Consider the following 25,073-nt stretch of genomic DNA (forward strand, 5'->3'; position numbering starts at 1 on the left):
GGTTTACTTAGTTTTGGCTTCCTTAATACAGAGAAACTAAAGATAAATTTGGATCAGTTACTAAATATTTTTGTGCTTCATTGAAAGATTGTATTATAAAGAAGCACACGTTTCTAGAAATGTATTCATAAATTTGCCAATCTAAAAAATGCTGGCGTAACAGATTCACACTACCTAGATTTTACTAGAAATTAAATTTTTAAGAGTTAAGAAGTCTAATACACATGAGTATATATAAAAAATAATAAGGGAAACATCTCTAGTAAAATGTGTGCTTTTGGTAGAAGAAGGTATGAGGAATGGAAATGCATTTTTGGTTGGAAAAAGAAAGTAATCTTGTCCTAACATGAGGCTGGTTATTTAAAAAGGAAAAACTTAGGACAAAAATCTGAATATAAGGGGCGCCTGGGTGGCGCAGTCGGTTAAGCGTCCGACTTCAGCCAGGTCACGATCTCGCGGTCCGTGAGTTCGAGCCCCGCGTCAGGCTCTGGGCTGATGGCTCAGAGCCTGGAGCCTGTTTCCGATTCTGTGTCTCCCTCTCTCTCTGCGCCTCCCCTGTTCATGCTCTGTCTCTCTCTGTCCCCAAAATAAATAAAAACGTTGGAAAAAAGAAAAAAAAAAAATCTGAATATAAAAGAGGAAAGTTATAAAAGGTTTGTGAAAAGGGAATCTTTAAAGGAATTGTAGATTAAGATTAAAATGAATTTATTTAGGGGCACCTGGGTGTCTCAGTCAGTTAAGCGTCCAACTTTGGTTCAGGTCATGATCTCAAGGTTCGTGGGTTTGAGCCCTGTGTTGGCTTTGTGCTGACAGCTCAGAGTCTGGAGCCTGCTTCACATTCTGTGTCTCTCCTTTTCTCTCTCCCTGCTCTTCCCCTAGTTGTGCTCGCTCACTCTCTAAAAAATAAACATTAAAAACATTTTTTTAGTGAATTTACAGGCTCTGGTTTAAGATTGTGATGTAAGATCCTGAACTCACCTCCTCCGCAGACACACCAAATATACACCTATTTCTAGAGTAATTCCCTCTGAAAAACTGAGGGCTGAGAAGCTCCTGCACAAAGACTGAGAGAAGGGCAGGAAAGATGGAGACACTGGAAGAAAGGAACTCTCACTTTGATGCTATAGATTGCAGCAAGGAGGAATAGAACCCAAGGGATTATGAACAGATCTGTTTGCCTGGGGCACAGAAAAAAACCAAAAAACAAAAAACCTGCAGTTCAAAAGATCAACTGGAATATAAAGGAACTAGCCCTAGAACCCTGCCCTGTGATGAGGGGTGTTCTGGAACTCTGTGGGTCCAACAGGCTGCTGAGCACCTTGGTTTACATTCCCCAGCCACCCTGATAACGCAGATGGAAGCAGCGTCCAGAGCCATAGCTGTCCTTCTATGTCCTCAGTGAACCCTGGGCCCCTACCACATACCAGCCCCAGGTCCCCTGGGTACTGACAGAAAAGCTGTGGTTTCAAGAGCAGCTAGAATGTAGAAGATCCAGCCCTAGAACTCTGCCAGATGGAAAGAGAGTGGTTGGAACCCTGGGTCAGAGGGGCTGGCGAGTACCACCGTTTATGTTCCTTCTCCACCTTGGTAGAAAGGATGGAAGCAGCGTCCAGGTGTCTCGGCTGGCCTACCACCTCATGGGCCTGGAGCCCCTAGCCCACACCTGTCCCAGTCATCTCAGTAAAGTGTCCCCAGTGCAGTGCACACCAGCCTAGCCCTGGGCAGTGTTTACTACAGCTCCAGCCATGTCACCAAGGTGACAGAGAGGTAAAGCATGCCAGAACACTCCAGAACCATACCACTTTGGCTCCAGATGACTTGTAGGGCATCTCTGGTGCAGAGCACTCTGGGACCTCCCAGCTTAGGCCTGCCTCTGCTTCCGCTGCCCCACCAGGGCACCCCTTTTGCTGAGCACCCCAGGACACCCCAGCTTGCACCCATTTCAACTTTATCCATCCTTCCAGGGCACCCTCTGCACAGAGAACCCTGGGACCACCAATCTCATGCCCACATCAGCTGTGGCCATCCCACCAGGACAGGCCCAGGATGGTATACCCCAGGACCCCCATACCAGCCACAGTTCCAGCCAACCAGCCAAAGTCACCAGGCACACATAATCTACATAGGGGTTGACCATACACAAGACCACGTTCTCAAGTTTAAGAGAAGTAGCTGTTCCATCTAATTCAAAGAAGCAAACACAGAAAGTCCAGCAAAATGAAGGGATAGAAGAATGTGCTCCAAATGAAAGAACAAGACAAAGCCTCAGAAATAAAACTAAATGAAATGGAGATAAGCAACATGCCTGAGAAGACATTTAAAGTAATGATTATAAAGATGCTCACAGGACTGGAGAAAAGAATGGAAGAACTGAGTAAGAGCTTCAACAAAAAGATGGAAAACATAAAGGAACTAATCAGAGTTGAAGACCACGATAACTGAAATAAAAGTACTCTAGAGGGAATCAACAGTACATTAGCAGATGCAGAATAATGGGCCAGTGATCTGAAGTCAGAGTAATGAAAACTCCAAAGCTGAACAGTAAAAAGGAAAAAAAAAAAAAATTTTTTTTAATGAGGATAAAGGATCTCTTGGACAACATCAAGTAAACAAACATTTACATTATAGGGGTCCCAGACAGAGAAGAGAGAAAAAGAGGCAGAAAATGTATTTTAAGAAATAATAGCTGAAAACTTCCCAAATTTGAGGAAGAAAACACATCCAGATTCAGGAAGAACAGAGTTCTAAACAAGATGAATTCAAGAGCCTCCACACCAACATACATAATAATTAAAATGTCAAAAGTTAGGCCATCTTGTGTCCCTGTGTGTACCTGATCCCAACTGGTCCACCCAAGACCCCTGAGTGCCAACCCCGGGTCCTATTTCCACTCCAGCAAGATGAAAGAAACTATCATGAACCAGGAGAAAGTCGCCAAACTGCAAGCAAAGTGTGCATTGGTGGAAAGGGAGCTGCTCACTGAAAGAAGAAGGTGGTTCATAGAATGGCTACAGCAGATGACACAAAAAAACAAAACAAAACAAAAAAAAAAACTTCAGTTTTCCTTAAAAAAGTTAGGGGTAAACAATATCTCTGGTATTGAAGAATTGAATGTGTTCACAAACCAAGGTGCAGTGATCTACTTTAACAACCCGAAGTTCAGGCAACCCTGGCACTTTCACAATTACAGGCCACGCTGAGACAGAGCAGCTGACAGAAATGCTACCCAGTATCTTAAACCAACTTGGCGTGGACAGTCTGACTAGTCTAAGAAGACTGGCTGAAGTGCTGTGCAAACAACGTGTAGCTAGAAAAGGGCCACTTGCTACAGGAGAGGATGATGATGATAAAGTTCCAGATCTTATGGAGAATTTTGATGAATCTTCCAAGAATGAAGCAAACTGACTTGAGTCAACTTCTGAAGAAAATAAAACTTGGAGTGACTGGGAGCTGCCATTTTGTATTATGACTGCTTTTTAAAATTTTGTTTATGGCTCTGATAAAATTAATATAGATAGCTAATATTTTTAAACCCAAGCCCCTTGGACATTGCAGCTCTGTTCAGTTTTGACTTACACACGATTCATTCTTTGCAGCTAATTAAGCTGAAGAAGCCTGGAAGTAAAGTTTGAAACAAGGTTAATAAAGTTCTTTGCCCAATTAAAAAAAAGGTCAAAGGTTAAAGATAGAGAATTTTAAAAGCAGTGAGAAGCAAAAAGTTATGTTCAAGGGAAACCCTATAAGGCTGTCCAGCTGATTGTTTTCAGAAGAAACTTTGCAGGCCAGAAGGGGGTGGCATGACATATTCAAAGAGCTGGAAGAAACAAATCTACAACTAAGAACACCCAGCGAAGTTACCATTCAGAAGTGAAGGAGAGGTAGAGTTTCCCAGACAAGCAAAAGTTAAAGGAGTTCTTTAAGGAAAAAAGAAAAGGCCATAATTAGAAGAAAATTATGAGTAAAATTATGTAAAATATGACAACAGACACATAAAACATGGAAGGGTAGTAAAAATGTTCTTTTAGAATGTGTTCAAACTTAAGTGACCATCAATTTAATATAGACTGCTATAAAGTTAGAATGTTATATATAAATCTCACAGTAACCACAAACTCCAAACTTCTAATAGATACACAAAAAAATGAGAAAGAAAACCAAACAGGACACTACAGAAATTAATCACAAGGAAAGAGCAATAAAAGAAAGGAATACAGATCTACACACACACACACACACACACACACACACACACACACACAAAAGAAGCCAGAAAACAACACGATAGCAGTAAGTACATATCTATCAATAATGACTTTAAATGTTAATAGTCTAAATGCTCAAATCAAAGACATAGGGTGATGGAAGGGGGAGTAACAATCAAGTCTCACCTATCTGATGCCTACAAGAGACTCCATCAGACCTAAGACACCTACACAGTGAAAGTAAAAGGATGGAAAAAGATATTTCATGCAAATGAAAGGGAAAAAAACCAAAAAACCAAGGTAGCAATACTTATACCAGACAAAATACACTTTAAAACAAAGACTGAAACAAGAGACACGGGCATTACATAATAAGGGATCAATCCAACAAGAAAATATAATAATTGTAAATATGCACTCAACATTGGAGTACCTAAATAGAGTAAATATTAAGAGACATAAAGGGAGAAATTGGTAGTAATACAAAATACTAGGGGACGTTATCATCCCAATTACATCAATGGATATACTGTCCAGGCAGAAATCAATGAGAAACAGTGTCTTTGAGTGACACATTAGACCAGATTGACTTTAAGATAGACAAAACATTTCATCCTAAAGCAGTAGAATACACATTCTTTTCCAGTGCACATGGAACATCCTCCAGGAGAGATCACATATTAGACCACAAAACAAATCTCAATACATTTAAGAAGACTGAAATTATATGACACATCTTTTCTGACCACAAGAGTATGAAACTTGAAATCAATCACAAGGAAAAAAAATGAAAAAAACACAAATATGTGGAAACAATATGCTACTAAATGACAAGGGGTCAATGAAAACATTAAAAGAGGAAATAAATACATGGAAATAAATGAAAATGAAAACAACAGTTCAAGATCTTTGGAACACTGCAAAAGCAATTTTAAGAGCAAAGTATACTTATAAAAGGATACAGTCCCACCTCAAGAAACAAGAAAAATCCCAAATAAACCATGTAACCTTATACCTAAAGGAACTAGAAAAAGAACAAACAAATCCTAAGGTTAGTAGAAGGAAGGAGATAATACAGATCAGAGCAAAATAAATGAAATAGACTAGAAAAACAATTTTTAAAAGATCAATGAAAACAGCTGATTCTTTGAAAAGATAGAATTGATAAACCTTTAGCCAGACTCATCAAAAAAAAAGGTGAAAAAAATAAAATCAGAAATGAAGTAGTAATAACACGACAGAAATACAAAGGATTATAAGAGATTGCTATAAAAATTACATGCCAACAAATTGGACAACATAGAACTGAATATTCCCGGAAACATACAATCTTCTAAAATTGAATCAGAAAGAAACAAAAAATCTGAATAGATCAATTACTAGTAATGAAATTGAATCAGTAATTGAAAAACTATCACAAAGTCCATTACCAGGTGGCTTCAAGTGAATTCTACCAAACACTTAAAGATTTAATAACTATTCTTCTCAAAGTATTCAAAAACACATAAAAGGAAAGAAAATCTTCCAAATTCATTCTATAAGACCAGCATTACCCTGATACCAAAACCAGACAAAGACACTACAAAAAAAGAAAACTACAGACCAATATCCCTGATGAACAGACACAAAAATACCCAACAAAATATTAACAAACCACATTCAACAATACATTAAAAGGATCATTAAATACAAACATTTTTTCACAGAACTAGAATAATCCTAAAATTTGTACGAAGCCACAAAAAAACCTTGAATAGCCAAAATAATATTGAAAAAGAAGAAAAAAATGGATATCACAATCCCAGATGTCAAGACCTACTACAAAGCTGTAGTAGTCAAAACAGTATGTTACTGGCACAAAAATAGACACATATATCAATGAAACAGAACAGAGAGCCAAGAAATAAACCCACATTTATATGGTCAATTTATGACAAAGGAGATAAGAATATAAAATGGGGAAAAGACAGTCTCTTCAATAAATGGTGCTGGGAAAACAGGACAGCAACATGCAAAATAATTAAACTGGACTGCTTTCTTACACCATACCTAAAAATAAACTGAAAATGAATTAAAGACCTAACTGTGAGACCTGAAACCATAAAATCCTAGAAATGAACACAGGCACTAATCTGTTTGACATCAGTCTTGGCAACATTTTTGTAGATATGTCTTCTCAGGTAAGGGAAACAAAAGCAAAACAAAAAAAAAAAAAAAAAAGAAAACAAAACAAAAACAACAAATTATTGGGACTACACAAAAATGAAAAGCTTTTTCACAGTGAAAGAAACCAACAAATGAAAAGGCAATATACTAAATAGAAGACATTTGCACATTATATATCCAATAAAGGGTTAATATCAACAATATATATAGAATTCATACAACTCAACACTAAAAAAAAATCTGATTTAAAAATGGGCAGAGGACCTGAATAGACATTTTTGCCAAAAAAGACATACAGGTGGCCAACAGATACATGAAAAGATGCTAAATGTGTCTAATCATCAGTAAAATGCAAATCAAAACCACAATGAGATATCACCTTGTACCTATCAGAATGGTAGAATCAAAAAGAAATGTTAGGATGTGGAGAAAAAGGAACTCTCATGCACTGTTGGTGGGAACAAAATTGGTGCAGCCACTGTGGGAACCAGTATGGAGATTCCTTAAAATATTAAAGATAAAAAGACCATATGATCCAGTCTTTACCCAAAGAAAATAAAAACACTAACTGGAAAAGATATATGCACTCCTATATTTAATGCAGCATTTTTTACACTAGTCAAGATTCGGGAGAAACCCAAGTGTCTGTTGGTAGATGCATGAATAAAGAACATGTAGTATATTATTACTCATCCACAAAAAAAGAATGAAATCTTGCTATTTGTGACAACATGGATGGACCCAGAAGATGTTATACTAAGTGAAATAAGTCAGAGAAATACAAATACCGCATGAATTCACTTATATGTGGAATGTAGAAAGAAAAGACATGACTAAGTGAACAAAAAGCAGAAACGGAAGCATAAATGCAGCATACAAAATGATGGTTGCCAGAAAGGGCGGTGGGGAATGGGCAAAAAGAGGAAGGGGGAGCAGGAGACCCAGGCTTCCAGTTATGGAATAAATAAGTCATGGGGATAAAAGGCACAGCATAGGAAGTATAGTCAGTGGCATTGTAATAGCATTGTATGATGACAGATGGTGGCCACACGTGTGGGGAGCATAGCATGACATAGAGTTGTCCAATCACTGTTGTACACCTGAAATGAGTGTAACACTATGTGTCAATTTAGAAAGTAAGCTGGTACAAAACTAAAATTTGTGGGTTTTGTTGTTGTCTTGCTGTTAAAAGACCAAAGTGTTCTTAGATTACTGGTCTGATTTGAATAAGAAATTGTAAACAGAGATTTTTCTTTAACAGTGTCATCTACCTAGAAAGCAAATGTTCTATGCTTTATCTTTATCAAATGTTTGGTTACTTTTAAAAATCTGAGTCTATTTAATATTAAAAGAGCTAAGAATTTTTATAACAATTTAACTTTCTGTATTTACTTGTGAAGTCTTCGGTTCATAGTGATCTGTGATCCTATCAAATTTCCACACCTTTTGATATTTTTTGACAAACTTCTCAAAACTAAGTTCAACAGTGAAGTCTTCTGGGTGGCTCAGACGGTTAAGCGTCCGAATTTGGCTCAGGTCATGATCTCCTGGTCTGTGGGTTCAAACCCTGCGTCAGGCTCCGTGAGGACAGCTCAGAGCCTGGAGCCTGCTTCGGATCCTTTGTCTCCCTCTCTCTCCCTGCCCCTCCTCTGCTCACGCTCTTGCTCTCGTTTGCTCGCTCTCAAAAATAAACATTAAGAAAAATTTTAGATGAAGTCTTTTGACCACAAGCTATCTTTGAAATTTTTCAGCAAGTCCCTGGAACGATTCACAATACTTACTCTCCTCATAAAGGAGAGATTAAATAAATTAGGTATGTGAAATCACATGGGAAGCAATGTCAAATAAGAGTTGCTAAACCTTCTTAAATTGTATTTGTGTAAATATGGGTTACTAAAATAAGTATTCTATAAATTGAATGAAACTCCTGGAATTCTGATACTATCCATGTTATCACTTATAATTCTAGGTACTATCTTGAAATGCTGTATATCGCAGAAATAACCAAATTTCCTTATTTGTTGCATTATAATGAACTTAAATCAGATCTTTGACCATTGCCATTTGTTGAGACTCTTTGTAATTTAGAGAATTCTTCTTTTATTTTGATAAAGAATTATTTTTACAAAAGTGCTTCATTTTGAAAGAGATTCAAAGGAAAGATTCTGAGAGGTACTATAGAATACAGGTCTCTAATAACCTTAAGAGCATACCATTGAATTGTGTAAGGATTTATAGAACTCTAATGAAGAAACTGACAGCTTCACACAACTGCTAACAAAAAATCAAAATCAGTTGCACAGTACTGAACAAACTGAGGAGGATAATTGTACTTTTTTATGATGTTTTGCTTGAAATATTACTGGGTCTTTCATCTTTTCCAAATATACAAAAACCTCTCCTCTTAAGTAATTATTACTTATACTAATTTGGTAATTATACCTTTGTAAGCAGGATTGAAACATTTATCTTTTTCTCCCTACCTGATCCCTCTAGAATCAGAAACTCCCAGGGAGTATTTTTATATTTTCAGGGCAATATATTTATTTGCATGTGTTCAATAAGAATCTAGTCTCTGTGACAGGACACAATTGGTAAGATTGGTTATGTTATCAAGGCTTTGACTTGAATGTCCTATTTGAGAGAGACATGCGTAGACTGAGATATGGCCAGACAGCTTTAAGTCAGATTGACTTTCTGAAGCCAATAAAACTCCTTGGAAATATTGGCCTGATACCTTGCTTACAGGGATCCCAGCGGCTTTACCAGATGAATGAAGGTCACTTCCTAGCAGGTGTAGGAAACTCAGGATATTTTGAGAGAACTCAAGAAGACAGGAATTAACCCAAACATCAAGTACCGCAGGTAGAGTATGATGGCAAGTAGTTGACTTGGCCTCTTCGTCTCAAGAGGCTTTTAAAACGTCAGTCTGGGATTCCTTATGAAAAGTTCCAGCCAAGCAGATTTTTAAAGTGCATATATGATCGATTGCTATTCTTGTTGCACTTGTATAAATAAGCAAGCTAGATTTATTGAAACTGGAGTTCATTTGCAAACAAATTAGTCTTCCTATTATTGGTAGAAATGAGAGTAATTATAGAGAGAAAAATTACATTTCAATTGAAACTATAATACATACTTTTGGATATCAGATTCTAATTCTGCTCACTATTATTAAGGTTTTGATTTCTACCTGTAAGCTAGACTTGATCCTGAATTACTCTAGTTTCTTCTAAAGTCTGGATACAACTCTTCAAATTAATTTTTCCAATTTTCTCCTATCCTTTTGACTTGAAATCATTGAAAACTAAAACTTCCCTTTTTCTTGAAGCCTTTCAACCTGAATATGAATGACTTTATATAAACTTTAGAGAAATAACCACAACAGCTTCATGTATGAATACTCTTGGTGCTGGCAGCCACTTTGTGGCCACTAACAAAAATCACCAGACATTCAAACACCAAAAAAAAAAAAAAAAATCTACCAGCATGCCATTGCCTGCCTTCACTCCCTATAAAAATACTTTGATCCTCACATCTGGAAATCATCTCAACTGGCTACCCTCATAATTTAGAAATTGACTTATAATGTGTTCCAGTCTTTAGCCAGTGTTTTATTTTGTTTCCATTGAAATGACTCTTATTTAATCAGATTAAGTATTACTGATTACTTGAACCACAGGCCTAACTTTGAGAAAACATCTGCACACTGCCTCCTGAAATGAGTTTAACTGAACTGACCTATTGTCAGGACAAAGAGACGGGTTCAACGAGAGGAACAGTCTACCAATTTTAGTATGCAAAACCTTAGATTTTAGTTTGCAAAACTTCCAGGGACGTTTCAGAGGAGGAAACCATAGCTAAAGGCCGGCTGCCCACCATCCCCCCACAAATGTGCCCCTTTGACATACTGATTATTTTTTTATTTAAAGTTACTAAAAACTGGCTACTGTATGAAGAACACTCTGGCACTCCTTTATCTCCAAACAGCAAGAAATATATCTCCCATGTGAGAGGCACTCTCCCCATACCACATAAAAGAGACATCCTAACCATCAGAGCTAGGGAATTCAGAACCAAGAAGGCTGTGTAATCAAAATACTTTACTTCTTCAGCCCAAATCCTGTTTAGAATTCTTCACTAAGCTCCAGAATATAAATTTTGTTTGTCCTGTCAATTACAGATTTATGTTTCTTTGAATAAAACATAAGCATGACGTGGTCATGTTTTGGGTCTTAATTTCATCATCAGGCCTCTGTATACACATAAAACTTCAGAGGTTTTTTTCTCCTATTAATCTTTCTTAGATCAGTTAGAAGACTATTGAAGGGTAAAGAAAAAAATTTCCTCCCAAAAACCAATAATCAGTGCTCCCAAGTATCTCTTAATGAAAGGTACCCTGACCAGCCTGCCTGGCGGTGCCCTGGCGAGGCAGTTCATATTCCTCCAGATCTGCCTTTAGGAGGAATATGTACTCCTGACACTTAACACTCTTCCAGCTCCCCAGCTATCATGGCCTGCACAGGCCATGCGTGCATAGTATGCATCTGTCAGCCAGCTTTTGGGAATCCCAGGCCCCCCAGACCTATGGAGAACCATCTGATCCCCAAACACCTATATCCCCTCCTGGGCAGAGGAGGCATCGCCTTTAAACTGGTGACATTCAGTCTCTATTTGGACTGGCTTCCTGATGAATTCTGGAGTTCAGGAATGAAAGCTCCCAGGTGTCCCTTTTTAGAGGCTACACCTGCCAGTCTTCCTGTCAGGACCCTGGCAAGGCAGTCCAGTTTCCTCCAGCTCTTCCCCAGACGGACTACACATACATTAGGGCTTGAAGTTAGGCAGATGACTTGTACCCCCAAAAGCCTGCTCCTGTGACCAGGCTTCTGCCGAAACTTTCTACAGTAGGTGCCTGGCTATCATGACCTACATTGCCCACACATACCCTGTTTGCACCCCAACAGCAGGTTTCTACAATAAAACCTATTTAAAACACAGGTGTGAGCAACAGGAGGCCAATAATTAATATGCCTCACTCACTAGCTTTACCAAAATCACCTAAGAGGTGGTTTAGGGGTCGAATTTTTTATATATTAATTTCTGAGGATCCCTGGAGAACTATTGAAGACAGTCCAGACAAAACTTAAAATTAAGGAAATTCCAGATATTGGCCTGATCACCCAACCCAGGGAGTTATATTCTATATTAAAAAGAGCAACTCAGGAAGACATCCCAGTACCCTTTTTAGGAACATTAAGTAACATAGATGCCAATAGGCAGAAAGAAAACGTGCCTGCACAAAAAGTGATCTCCAGAGTAGAAAGAAACCCAGATCCTTTTCCTCTTAAGGAAAAAGGCACCTCCTAATCCTAAAGGCACCAATCTACCTGAGGATGAGGATTATTTTAACCCTTTTGGCCCCAGTAACTTTAAATAACTAGAAGCCAGGCCCATAAAGACAGACAAAACTACAACAAATGAGAAAATGGAACCAATCAGATGCACTGAAGAGCAAGCTTATACCAGAGAAGAAATGACAAAAGTTAGAATTCCAACAAATTTAAATGGACACAGAAACCCACTGGCTATTAGATTTTTGACCTGAAGAAAAAACATGGTCCTTACAGGAGCAGAGATTGTACAACTTGGAGCTGTCACCACTGATGCTAAATTGAATCGACACCTTAGAGCATTTGGACAAAATAATACTATGTTTAAAAGATCTTGGGTAGCAGCAATCTGGAAATTAAGATGGCCTATACCTAATGTATTATCCCTTAAAACATTTTTCATGGAAAACAGCAGGGGAAACTACTAATACAATAATGAAATTAGGACTATTAAATATGATTTAAGATAGAGGACAGACATCCTCACTGCTATATGTGGAAACAACAGAAAAATTTTAAAGGTCAGTCTAAAATCTGTGCCCCCACACAATAGAACGGCATCATTTACAGTATTTGCAGGTGCCAGAGACACAAGAGAACTAATTGGCTTGATAAGATCAGCCGAGGAACTGAGTCAAGATACAGGTTATGGCTTTAACACTTGTGTATATAGACAAAGAGGCCAACACCTAACGTAAATAGACCAAATCAGAATAGAAAACATAGACCTAAATCTACAAGGCACTTTTGGCAACCTAAACCATTTAGACTACCACCATTTAAAACAACTATAAAAATAGAAACCCATTTGAAACCTCAAAACTATATACAGTGGCAAAGAAATGGAAACAAACCTTTTAGAGTAAAATAAACTTATAGAAAATAAACCCAAATATAGGCTTGCTAACTCATTTATTATACACACTAACTCCCATAGAAAACCTAATTCCATTAATAAGCAAACCACTGATAGCCAAAGAAGAGCAAACCCCATGAGTCTCCCAGAGAGACTCAGCAGTCTCGGTCCCTTGGCTCAAGCCAGAGACAATCTGACCTGTATGTTACATTGGCCATAACAATAAAAACCCTTTTTGTAAGTAAAAGTTCTATATATACTAGCATGTTGTTAGATACTGCATCTCAAGTAACAATGATACAAGGATATCCTACAAATTTAGCAAACTCTTTAACAATAAAAAGGGACTAGTTGAAGGATTAGGAGGAAAATTAACCCCCAGGACATGGGTACATAGATTCTTAAGAATTGATGACAGACCACCCATTACTGCTAAATACCTTATAGATCCCAATTAAGAAAATGTTCTTGGAATGGAGGTAATAGGACATACAAAAAAAAAAAAATCAAGGAAAACATCCAGTAACTCCTAAATAAACTATTGCACCTACTATTTCACCATATACTAATCCAATCTGGCCTGTTAAAAAGCCAGGTGGATCATATAGATTTACAGAAAATTTTAGGAATTTAAACCAACCCTCTCCCCAAATTGAGGGAGCACTCCTGAATATAGGTGCTAACATAAATATTATCATCACTGGATCTGGAACTGATTACTTAATGATAGACTTATCTGACATGTTCTTTGCTATTCCAGATGATGAGGAGAGCCAATTCATGACTGCATTCACATAGGAAGGCAGAAAATATTAGTTCACTAGGGTACCACAATAGCCCAGTAATAGCCTCCAACCATCTAACACAAGACATCCAGGCCTTTCATGAAAAACACCACATATATACAGATTAGCATTTCCTATATTGAGGACATATTTATGGTGATAACTTGCAAGAATAGACTAGCGTCACAATAGAGTTAAATAAATTCCTTACACTCAGAGGATGGACAATTGACCCAAGTAATGGCCAAGCACCCCACACTACTATAAAATTTCTAGGCTTAAGTTGGTCCTCTACAGGGAGAAAAATACCAAATCCAATCATAAATAAGACAGATTGCAAACCAACTCCTACCACAAAAGAAGCAGCTCAGAACCTGACAGAACTATTTGAATACCGGAAACAGCACGTACCACATATAGGGATTAGATTAAGACACATTTGTGAAATAACGAGAGTAGGGAATTTAGATGGACAGACTCAAGAGGCAGCCTTATTTGAAAAATGCTGTCAAAACTTCTTAACATACTGGCACAAACTAATGAGGACTCTAAATATAGAGTGCCTATACTCATAAGAGTTTACAGAATAGTCACTGTGGACTGAAACAATGCAGGACCTAAAATCTTACCCAACTTCATTTTGGACTAAGAGGTTTCCATGGTCCAAGAACATATACCAACCAACTGAAATGCTCACTCTCTAAGGCCACAAAATACAGAGCCACTACTCAGTCGGTTAGCTGTCTGACTTCAGCTTAGGTCATGATTTCGTGGTCCATGGGTTCGAGCCCCACATCAGGTTTTGTGCTGACATCTCAGAGCCTGGAGCCTGCTTTGAATTCTGTGTCTCTCTCTCTCTCTGCCCCTCCCCACTCACACTCTCTCTCTGTATCTCAAAAATGAATAAATGTTAAAAATTTTTAATTTTTGTAATGTTTATTCACTTTGGAGAGAGAGAAAGATAGAGTGTAAGTGGGGAGGGGCAGACAGAGAGGGAGACACAGAATCCACAGCAGACTCCAGGCTCCAAGCTGTCAGCAAAGAGCATGACACAGAGCTTGAACTCACGAACTGTGAGATCATGACCTGAGCCAAAGTCAGATTTAACCGACTGAGCCACCCAGGTGCCCCCAAATTTTTAAAAAATACATAGCCACTAATAGATAACACACTAGTTAACTTAAATTTCAACAGCCTATTCTGGAATGGATAAAGTGGACCCCTGACAAAGAGGGTAAAATACTCCTGACCATCAACTGTTAATGTGGAAATGGTATATTTCTGAGCAGGAAATTTATGGATGAAGGGTCAACCCTTGGTGTGAACTGAGGAAATTTCAGCAAAGCCAATAATAGTGCCATAATTTTCAAGGGGTAAGCCTATCCAAGATCAAGCAATTGGGCAATGGAGAGCACCCTGGTCTATGGAACTCAACAATGCATGATTTATAAATGGATCACCTTCATGACACCATCTGAATTATGTGGGCAGCCTGTGGCCTTCAGGACTAGTGATGGTCTAACCTGACACAATCAGGCTGAGGAGAATCAACACAATATATTCAACAAGTAGTCATAAAATAGGTGATTGAATAATCTGATAATGAAAATCAGAATGAGGTATATCTTTCCTCAGACTCATGGGCAGTAGCTAATGGAACAGCTCTTTGGTCAGGAACATGTTGGGGAAATGACAGGAAAATGGGAAATAAGAACATATGGGGTAAGGACATATGGCAGAACATAGCACTGGCTGACATCTCCATATTTTCCACACATGTCTCTGCACATCACAAGGACAATGCTGAAGTACCCAAATTTAATAACCAAGCAGACAAACTCACTTGGACAGCTAAAGAGGCAAAGATTCCAAAAATGTAAAAGGAGAATGATTCATTGCTAAGGAAGAAACCAACTCAAAGCATAACCACACATATACAAGAAGGGCAATGCAACATATAACTGAACATTACCAGTTGATAGGATCATTGCATGGGCAGACCGCCAACCAGGTCATGCTGCACACACAGCTGTAGAACATGGTTAGAGAAAGACACATGTATATACCCACCAAAAAAACTCAAAATTCAAATTAAATGTGAGGATTGCAAAGTATAAAGCTTGTAGGTTATGAAGGGTCCAGATAAAGTCAAAGCTGACAGACCCTCCCAAATTATACAAATTGATTATACAGGACACTTGCCTATATCCGAGTATAACTACATGTATGCCCCACTGTAGGGACATGGGCAAGAATAGGAGAACCTTATACTTGCAGGAAAAAAATGATTTTAAAAAATCCACTCTTGAAGTATTAGAAACCTAGATGCTAGCTAGGTTAGCAACCATCGTAAAATCAGATCAGGGCGTAGACTTCACAGGAAAGCAGAGACAAGAATGTGCTAAGGAACAAGGAAGAATATGGAACTTCTACTTACCCTGTAACCCAACTGCCTCTGGAAACGTAAAATGGCTTGCTCAAGCTAAGGCTTAGGTTGCTTACTAACAATCTAAATATGAAAGCTTGGGCTAAAACTATCAGGAAGCTGTAAGATATCTAAACCATAACTATAGAAAGGATGGAAAACCTCCTATTGAATTGATGTTGCAGACACCCACAAAGACAAGCATTAGCACTATCAACCTAGAATTTAAATTAAAAGGAAAAGTGATTTTATATATATAATATATATAAAATATTTTATATATTTATATTCAATATATTAAATATATATTAATAATTATTAAATTATTAAATAATATATATTAAATATACATATTTAATATATATTATTTATGTATATAAATAAAATCTGTATAAAATAAAATCTATGTATATAAATAAAATATGTATATATATATATATATATATATATTTATGTATATAAATAAAATAAAATAGCACCTGACACTAATAAAACCTACTGGGTGACTGAAGGAAAATGCATATTACCTCAAATTAAAGAAAATACCATCATGCCTCTAGAAAAATTTCAGACGTGAAAAACACCATCTTTTATTGTATCAACTCCAGATGCCAAATGTTTAGCCAAGCATGATGCAGGGTGATCATGCTTGGAGAAATATTAGCAATAATAGCCGTTATAACTATAGATTTCCTTGAATGGCAAGAACAATATGAAAGAATTAAAAATGTATAGGACACTATCTTTATTTTGCAGACATGAATCCAGGATGCATCTTTAATCCTATCAAAATTATTAAGTGTGTTAGTGCAGCATGCTACCTCTGACCATAATGTTTTGCCTATTGCTTACTATTGGATACAACTCTCATTGCAGCTATGGATACCCCTTCAACAGCTCCAGTAATAGCATTTGCACAAAGTTAGTTCCAGGTTAGATTGCTGCTTTCTGGTCCGATACAATGGCATTGCCTGTGACATCCTCTACTCCCTGCATGGATCACCATTCTGGTCACCTTCTTGCAACTGAGGACTCATAAGTATCACCAACATCACCAGCATCACTAACCCCAATCTCTCCACCCCACTCTCTCCTATCAGCATCATCTAATCCCTGGGAAATCTTCAATCAGTGGAGAAACCAAATACTTAGAGAAGCTGAAAAAGTAGAAACCTCCACTTCAATCTCCACAAGAGTCAAGGAGGATCCTGAACAATACCCTCGTTAGACACTGACTTAGAGGATAAAGATTGGGCTGAACTACTAACTGGCTGTTGGTATTGTAACATCGCATATCGTATCATATCTTACTAAGTTGAATGAAACATTGGATATGTAGTAGAGACTGTTGAAATAACTCCAACTTAATTCCTGATTTACTTTGTGATTTAGTATTTCATAAAAGAGGAGATACTGACTACACAGAATGGGCAATTATATCTTTGAATATAAATAGGACAAAATAGATGATTTACTATAATCCCAATTTACACTATTTAATCAATATTGACCTATTGGAAAATGAATAGATCCATGGACTCTACGTTCAGACTTTAAAAGAGCATGGACACATTGTAAGGTATATAGAGGACACATAGGAAACTTAGCATATAACACTTATTATCCTTCATGGTATATGCAAGGCTTCTATCTCACACCACAGATTTATATCCCAAGTATATGGAAACCTAGGTTCATAATAAAATCAAAAATAAACTATTGGGACTACACCAAAATAAAAAGCTTTTGTGAAGGACACCATCAACAAAATGAAAGCCATCAACTGAATGGGAGAAAGTATTTGCAAATTATATATCCAACAGCAGGTTAATATCAAAAATATATAAAGAACTTATATAAGTCAACACCAAGAGAAAAACCCAATGAGATTAAAAATGGGTAGAAGATATGAAGACAGTTCTCTGAAGAAGACGTACAGGTGGTCAACAGACACATGAAAAGTTGCTCAACATCACTTATCATCAGGGAAATGCAAATCAAAACTACAATGAGATACCACCTCACACCTGTCAGAATGACTAAAATGAAAAACACAAGAAACGAGTGTTGACAAGGATGTGGAGAAAAAGGAACCCTCATGCACTATTGGTGGGAATGCAAACTGGTGAAGCCACTGTGGAAAACAGCATGGAGGTTCCTCAAAAAATTAAAAATAGAATTATCATAGTAATTCCATTACTGGGTATTTACCCAAAGAATATAAAAACACTAATTCTAAAAGATACATGCACCACGTTTACTGCAGCATCATATACATTAGCCAAATTATGGAAGCAACCCAAGTGTCCATCAATGGATGAATGGATAAAGAAGGTGTGGACTTCTTTATGGACTATTATTCAATGGACTATTACTCAGCCATTAAGAAGAATGAAGTCTTGCCATTTGCGACAATATGGATGGATCTAGAGAGTATAATGCTAAGTGAAATAAATCAGAGAAAGACAAATGTCATGTGATTTCACTCATATGTGGAATTTAAGAAACAAAACAGAGAAGAAAGGAGACAAACCAAAAACAGACCCTTAACTATGGAGACGGGAGGTGGGTGGGAGGATGGGTGAAACAGGTAAAGAAGATTAAGAGGGCATTTATGATGAGCACTAAGTAATGTATAGAACTGTTGTACACCTGAAACACTCAATTGTACACCTGAAACACTGTTACGTGTCTGACATAACACAATCCAACCAGAAATGGCTGGACTTCTGGGCAACTAATGGCAAATCTTAATGGCTGTGATTTCTGGGCAACTGTGAAATTAGACTCTTGGCACTTAAAGGAGGGAACATGACATTAGATTATGACACTTTTACAGATCCCCAATATCAAAAGGGAGATTGGAGCCTAGAGAACATAGAAAGCCCCCTTATGATAGAAGGAAAACACATTCCTAGGGATATTTGTTGGAATGAAACAAAAATACCTTTATTATTACTAGACTTTGGCTATACCTATGGTACAAGTACCTGTGGCTATGGCCTTGACACTTCCTCTACCAGTTATATATAATATGGGAAACTGGACCAGGATAATACACTCTAAGGCAAACCTCACCCTAACTTACTGGAGTCAAGGGGGAAATAAGGAACATGAAACATGCTGAGATGTGTAAAATGAGAACAGGTAATGAATGTAAAAACAGAAGGAAAAAGATGTAACTATAGTCAATAGAAGATAAGAGAACTAGGGGTGCCTGGGTGGCTCAGTTGGTTAAGTGTCCGACTTCGGCCCAGGTCATGATCTCACATGGGTTGGGGGTTCAAGCCCTGAATCAGACTCTGTGCTGATAGCTTGGAGCCTGGAGCCTGCTTTGGATTCTCTGTCTCCCTCTCTCTCTGCCCCTGCCCCACTCACACACTAACACTCTCTCTCTCTCTCTCTCTCTCTCTCTCTCCCTCTCTCTCAAAAATAAACATTAAATTTTTTTAAAAAGAAGAGAACTACTAAAATAACCAGGGAAATATTTCACACTAAATTACTAAGTAGACTACTAAAAGTAAACTAATAAATGCAAATCATACATTAGAAAACTTAAGACAAATATGGCACATTTGGAAGATGAGACTACTAAAGTCAAAATAACTTTGCAGGAATTGAAAAGAACAAAAATGTGCATCCCTAAAATAATGACAGGCTTGAATTCTGATGTTATAGCAATTGACAGTACTATGCAAGCTTGTGCCCCCTGGAGCTTTATAAAAATAATCTCTACTTGGAAATGTGCTTGTCAAGGAAGTTGAGTGGTTTATGAAAGTTTTTTACTCATTTGGCAGTTGGATATGGTACCATGGTAGAGAGTTCTTTACATTTCTATTGATAATATTAGGAATATGGTTGCTTAAACTGGTCATTAAACTATGGTGTACAAGAATGTGCACTGAGTAAAAATAACCCCCAAAAGATGAATGAGTGTGATTAAGTTCATATGTGAATCACAGAGTGGACTCATATTTTTGTGAGCTTAGATTTGTACTGGGCATTAGGCCCTTAGTATTAATTAGTGTGGAAGTGATTTGAAATCACCGGGTAGAGGTTGTGTATTGGCTTGATACTATTTCAAATCCACTTGTTTATGACAAAGACCAAGAAAAAGTTGGTTAGAAAGTTGTTTTGATATAAGAATGAAGTAAGTGGTGTCAAGATGTTAGTTCATCTGTCCTCACCCATAAGAACTCGAGAGCTCAGCTCATGAGGGGCCTTGCTGGAGGCTTATTAATAAAAATGTATGAAGAAGGAACTGTGGCAAGGGGCCACGAGACTGCAAATACAGAGCATTTCTGAGGATGAGAAGAGAGTGCTCGGTCTGCACAAGGCTACGCTTTTCTGATGTAAAATAGCTCTCTGAGGACCGTGGGGCAATTAGCTCCTGCCTGGTAAAGACAACACTTCTACCTGCGGCGGCCAGAGCTGTGCAGTCACCCCTCAAGGATGATCATCTTGCCCATCAATACCAGGACTGTCACTGCTAGCAACGTGCTCTAGCGACATGAGACTTGCACTTTTGCACTGGCAGCTGGACATCAGCTCTCAGTTGGCTAAGCCATAATCCCAAGTAGCAACTCATATAAATATACACATCAACTAAATTTACACCATTCCTTTCATCTCCCCTTGCCTGGAGCGATCGTGTGATTAACAGTTTTGGGGTATGTCATTTCGGAAATTGTTCTGTGTGCTGTTGGCTTGCAAAATTCGCACAGTGAACCAACCCAACTACATTGCTGGCAAAGACAAAATCATGGGGTGCCTGAGTGTCCCAGTTGGTGCAGCATGCAACTCTTGATCTCAGGGCTGTGGGTTCGAGCCCCACGTTGTGTATACAGATTACTTAAAAATTTTTTAGATCTTAAAAAAAAAAAGAAAAAGACAAAAGCAGTCCCTAAGCATTATTTGCCTCCCCAAACAAAACAGCCTACAGGGTGACTATGTGCATTTGCTTAGACTAGGGTTTGGAATCAGCAGATGCCAGGTACTAACAATAACCTGTCCCTGAGACCTGGTCTTGCCTGCCGTTGCCCTATTGCAAGTCTTTGGCTACCCAGATCTGTACACCCACATGAGCCATCCTCACTCTGTCAGCCACCTTGGCCAGCTGGGACCCTCCAGGCCTGTGGAGTTAAAGCCTATCTTCAACCAAACGCATTGCATCAAAGGTAGAGAGAGCCCACTCTGAGGGAACCACTAAAATAAGGGATAGTCAGTCCCCATATTTACTTACTGTCTGCTGAGGTCCCAGGCTTCTGCAGCAATCAAGACTCCCACATGTTTCTTATTAGCATACACCTCAACCAGCTTCTGGACCCAGCCATAGTAAGGCAATACGGAGTCTTCCAGATCTGCCTCAGGGGGAACATGGGCATTTATATGTGGCATTTATATAGGTTAGGGTTTATAGTTAGGCAGATGTCTGGTACCCCCAATAGGCCCCCCATGACCTGGCTGCAGTAGACACTGACCTGTTCCAGGTCCCTGATACCCTTGCCCTGTGCCTCCCACGTATGCACAGCCCATACCTAGTCAGCCAGTCTTTGGTTGAGGGGGTCCTTCAGGTCTGCAGAGCTCAGGCTTTTCCCAACCACATGCTTACCTTCTGGGATAGAGAGAGCTCACCCCAAAAATCTTTCTGAAGCTAAAACTTTTAACTGATGACGGTCAGTCCCCATTTGGACCTGCTGCTTGATTGGGTCCAGACTTCCCCAGCAGTGGAGGCACCCAGGTGTCTATCACCGGATACCCTGGCTGAACCTGCTGGTCCCACCCTGGAAAGGCAGCCCAGACTCCTCCAACTCTACCCTCAGGTGAATATGTTCATTAGTGTAGGTTAGGATTTGGAATGAGTCTGATGCCATGGACTCCAACAATCTGCTCTTAAAACCTGGATTCTCCTGACTTTGCCCAGTTCCAGGATGCTGGGTACCCTGAAGTATGCAGCCTGTGCATGAGCACCCCATCAGCTGTCCTTGGCCTGCCTGGTACTCCAGTCCTGTGGAGCTCAGACAGGTCTCCAACTGCATAGCCTCCAGTGTGAAAGCTGCCCAACCCCCCACCCCCAAATGTCCTGAGGTGGCAGTTTTAAACTGGTGATACTTAGTCCCCATATTGACTTGCTGCCTGAGTGGTCCCAGGCTTCTCTAGGAACCAGAACTTCCAGGTTTCTACAAATGGAGGGATGGCCTGTCCTGCCAGGCACCCTCTATCTGGAAGAGCCATTGAAACACTCCAGCACTGCCTTCGGAGAGAGTATTCCACAATAGGTAGGTGGGCCATGCACATTAGGACTTTGTACTGTATCCCCAATAGCATCCTCCTGTGACATCGTCTTATTCCATGTCACTGGATACCCTGATCTACATGGCCCACACATGTGCCATCCACAACCTGCCACCCAGCATGGGCGAAGGAGGTGTTCCATTCCTATGAAGCTCCAGCCAAACACCCACCACCTTGAGCCCACACCCCCCTCCTAAAAATCTCTGATACTCCAACCTAAGCTGGCAACTCTCAGTCCCCATTTAGACTGGCTGTCTAATGGTGTCCTGGGCTTCTCCAAACACCCGGGCACCCAGGTGTCTCTTACTGAGGGTGTACCAGCCATCCCACTTAACCCTGCCCTGGCAAGGCAGTTCAGATTCTTCCAGCTCTGCCTTCAGGGAAAATACATGCCTTTGTGGAGGTTAAGCCCTGGAATTAGGCACATAACAGCCACTCCCAGTAGCTCCCTCCTGTGACCTGACCTTGCCCCTAATTGCCCTGTTTAGGTCCCTGTCAACTTTGACCTACACGGCTCACAAATGTATAATCCTTACCCTGACGCCTGGCTTTGGTGCTACAGGACCAAAAGCTCTGGACCCCAACCACCTGAATGGCCTCAGCGGGGGAGGGTCCGCACTTTCATACATCTTTCTGTGGCATCAGCTTTAATGTGAGCATAGCTGTCCCCAGTTGTACTGGCTGCCTGATGAGGCCCCAGGGATCTCCAGGAATAGGGGTTCCAGGTGTCTCTTTTTAGAAGATATACTGGCAAGCCTTCCTGGCCCCTCGCTGGCAAGGCAATCCAGATTCCTTCACCTCTGTCTCCAGGGGCATATGTACATTTATGTAAGTTAATCTGTATAATTAGGCAGATGCCAGGTGTCCCCAAAAGCCTGCTCTTGTGACCCGGACTCTCCTGACACGCCTGTTCCAGGTGCCTGGCTACCCTGACCAACTCGTCCCATGGATGGGTAGTACTTCAAAAGCTGTCCAAAAGTATGGTCCCCCAAGTCTGTGGATCTATAGCCCACTCCCAACCACCTACATAGCCTCAAGGGTGGAGGGAGCCACCCCCCCCCAAATTATTCTGAAGCAGCCACCTCAATGGGCCATAGACAGTCCCCATGTAAACTTACTGTCTGCTATTGTCTCAGGCTTTAGCAGCCATCAAGTTTCCCAGATGTCTCTTATTGAAAGATACGCAGGCCAGCCTTCCTGATCCAGCCCCGGAAAGGCAGTTCAGATGACTCCAGTTCTGCTTTCAGTGAAAATATGCTCATTTGTGTAGGTTAGGGCTTGAAATTAGGCAGATGCCTTGTAACCCAAAGGTCCGCCTCCTGTGACCCACTGGCATTGCCGAGTGCAGGGAAGCTGGCTAATCTTGACTTGCAAAGCCTGTGCGTGCATACTTCATACCCATCAGAGGGCTTCCGACTATAGAGAGATCTCTAGGTCTATGGAACTCTGCCTGGAATCCAACCACCTCAATGGCCTCAGAGTGGAAGGAGCTCACCCTTCGAAAAGTTTTGAGGTGGCAGCTTTAACGTGGTGACAGTCTGTCCCCACTGGCTGCCTGATGGGATGTCAGCCATCTCCAGCAATCAAGACTCCTGGTGTCTCTTATTAGAGGAGACATCCCTCCCAGTCCTGCCCAGGCAAGGCAGTCCAGATTCCTCCAGCCCTGTCTCCAGGGAGAATATGCTTGTTTCTGTGAGTTAAGCCTAGGTGTTAGTCAGATGCCAGGATACCCCAAAGCCCCCTGCTGTGACCTGGCCCTACCCATTTCAGGTCCCTGGACACTGACCTTTGCAGCCTGCATGTGCGTGCGCAGTCCAAATGCTGTCAGCCAGTCCCAGTCCTTGTCTGTCAGGGCCTTGTGGAGCTCCAACAGGTCGCCAAACCCCTCCTAGCCTCCAGCGTAGAGAGAGCCTACTACCTGAAAATCTTTCTGAGGCTTTCAGCTTAAACTGATGATAGTCCCTATTTGGTCTAACTACTGATTAGGGCCTCAGGCTTCTCCATTAATGAATGTTCCCAGGTGTCTGTGCTGGAGGGAACTCCGGCCATCTGACCCAAGCTTGCCCAAGCAAGATTCCTCCAACCCTGCCTTCAGTGGGAAGGGAAGTGAAAACTGACATACACCAGGCCCCTCCAAGAGCACCTTCCTGTGACCTGGCCTTGCCCAACTCACCCTGTTCCAGGTCCCTTGTTACCCTGACCTGTGAAGCCCGTATCAGCACCCTATTAGCCACCCTTAGCTGTTGGGGCCCTCATGGCTGTGGAACTTAAGCTGGTCCCCAAATACCTATAGCCTACAGGATAGAGAGAGCTCACCCACCCGCTAAAAATACTTGAGGCTCTATCTTAAACTGTCAGCCCCTTCTTGGTCTGGCTGCCTAATGGGATCTTGGGATTCCCCAGTAATCAAGGCTCCCAGGTGTGTCTTATGAGAGAGCCCCCGGCCATCCCAGCCAGCCTGCCCTGATAAAGCATTCCAGCTTTCTCTAGACCTGCCTTTAGGGAAAATACCAGCCTTTGAATAGGTTAAGGCCTGGAATTAGGCAGATGCCAGGTACTTCCAGTGGTCTGCTCTTGTGACCTGGCTTCACAGGACCCTTGCTCTGTACAAATCCTTGGCTACCCTGATCTGACCGGTGCTTGCATACCAAGTACACACACTCCATTTGGAGCTGGGGCCCTCGAGACCGGTAGAGTTAGGGTCCCTGCTCAACAATCTAGCCTCAAGGGTGGAGAGAGCCAACCACCCCAAAATTGCTCTGAGACGTCCACTGAACTGGGCAACAATTAGCCCCCATGTAAGACCTAATGCCTGCTGAGGTCCTGGGCTTCTTGCAGCCCAGGGGAAAAAAGAGAGAGCGTGGGAAACCAAGAAACAGACTCTTCACTATAGAGAACAAACTGAGGGTTACCAGAGGGGAGGTGACGGGGAGGATGGATGAAATAGGTTGACGG

The 25,073-nt window shown here is 40.3% G+C and overlaps 1 protein-coding gene and 1 pseudogene across 6 annotated transcripts in view; both read left to right on the plus strand.

Annotated features, from left to right (window-relative positions):
* The window catches only part of LOC123584990, a 51,410-nt gene extending 34,319 nt beyond the window's left edge, over positions 1–17,091 (plus strand). For 4 of the 6 annotated variants that reach the window (XR_006705827.1, XR_006705829.1, XR_006705828.1 and 1 more), the window contains one exon: positions 929–2,318. Coding sequence is in view for 1 of the 6 variants with exons in the window: in XM_045452716.1 (XP_045308672.1) it covers positions 16,925–17,052 (128 nt within the window). In the remaining 5 variants the exon portion in view is untranslated. Of the gene's footprint in view, positions 1–928; positions 2,319–16,924 lie in introns of those variants that run through there. The other 2 variants (XR_006705826.1, XM_045452716.1) reach the window with 1 other exon arrangement.
* Positions 2,378–3,974, plus strand: LOC123584991 (annotated as a pseudogene).
* Positions 17,092–25,073: the final 7,982 nt, after the last annotated feature.

This window comes from Leopardus geoffroyi, chromosome C3 (genome assembly GCF_018350155.1).
Source record: "Leopardus geoffroyi isolate Oge1 chromosome C3, O.geoffroyi_Oge1_pat1.0, whole genome shotgun sequence".
NCBI lineage: Eukaryota > Metazoa > Chordata > Mammalia > Carnivora > Felidae > Leopardus > Leopardus geoffroyi.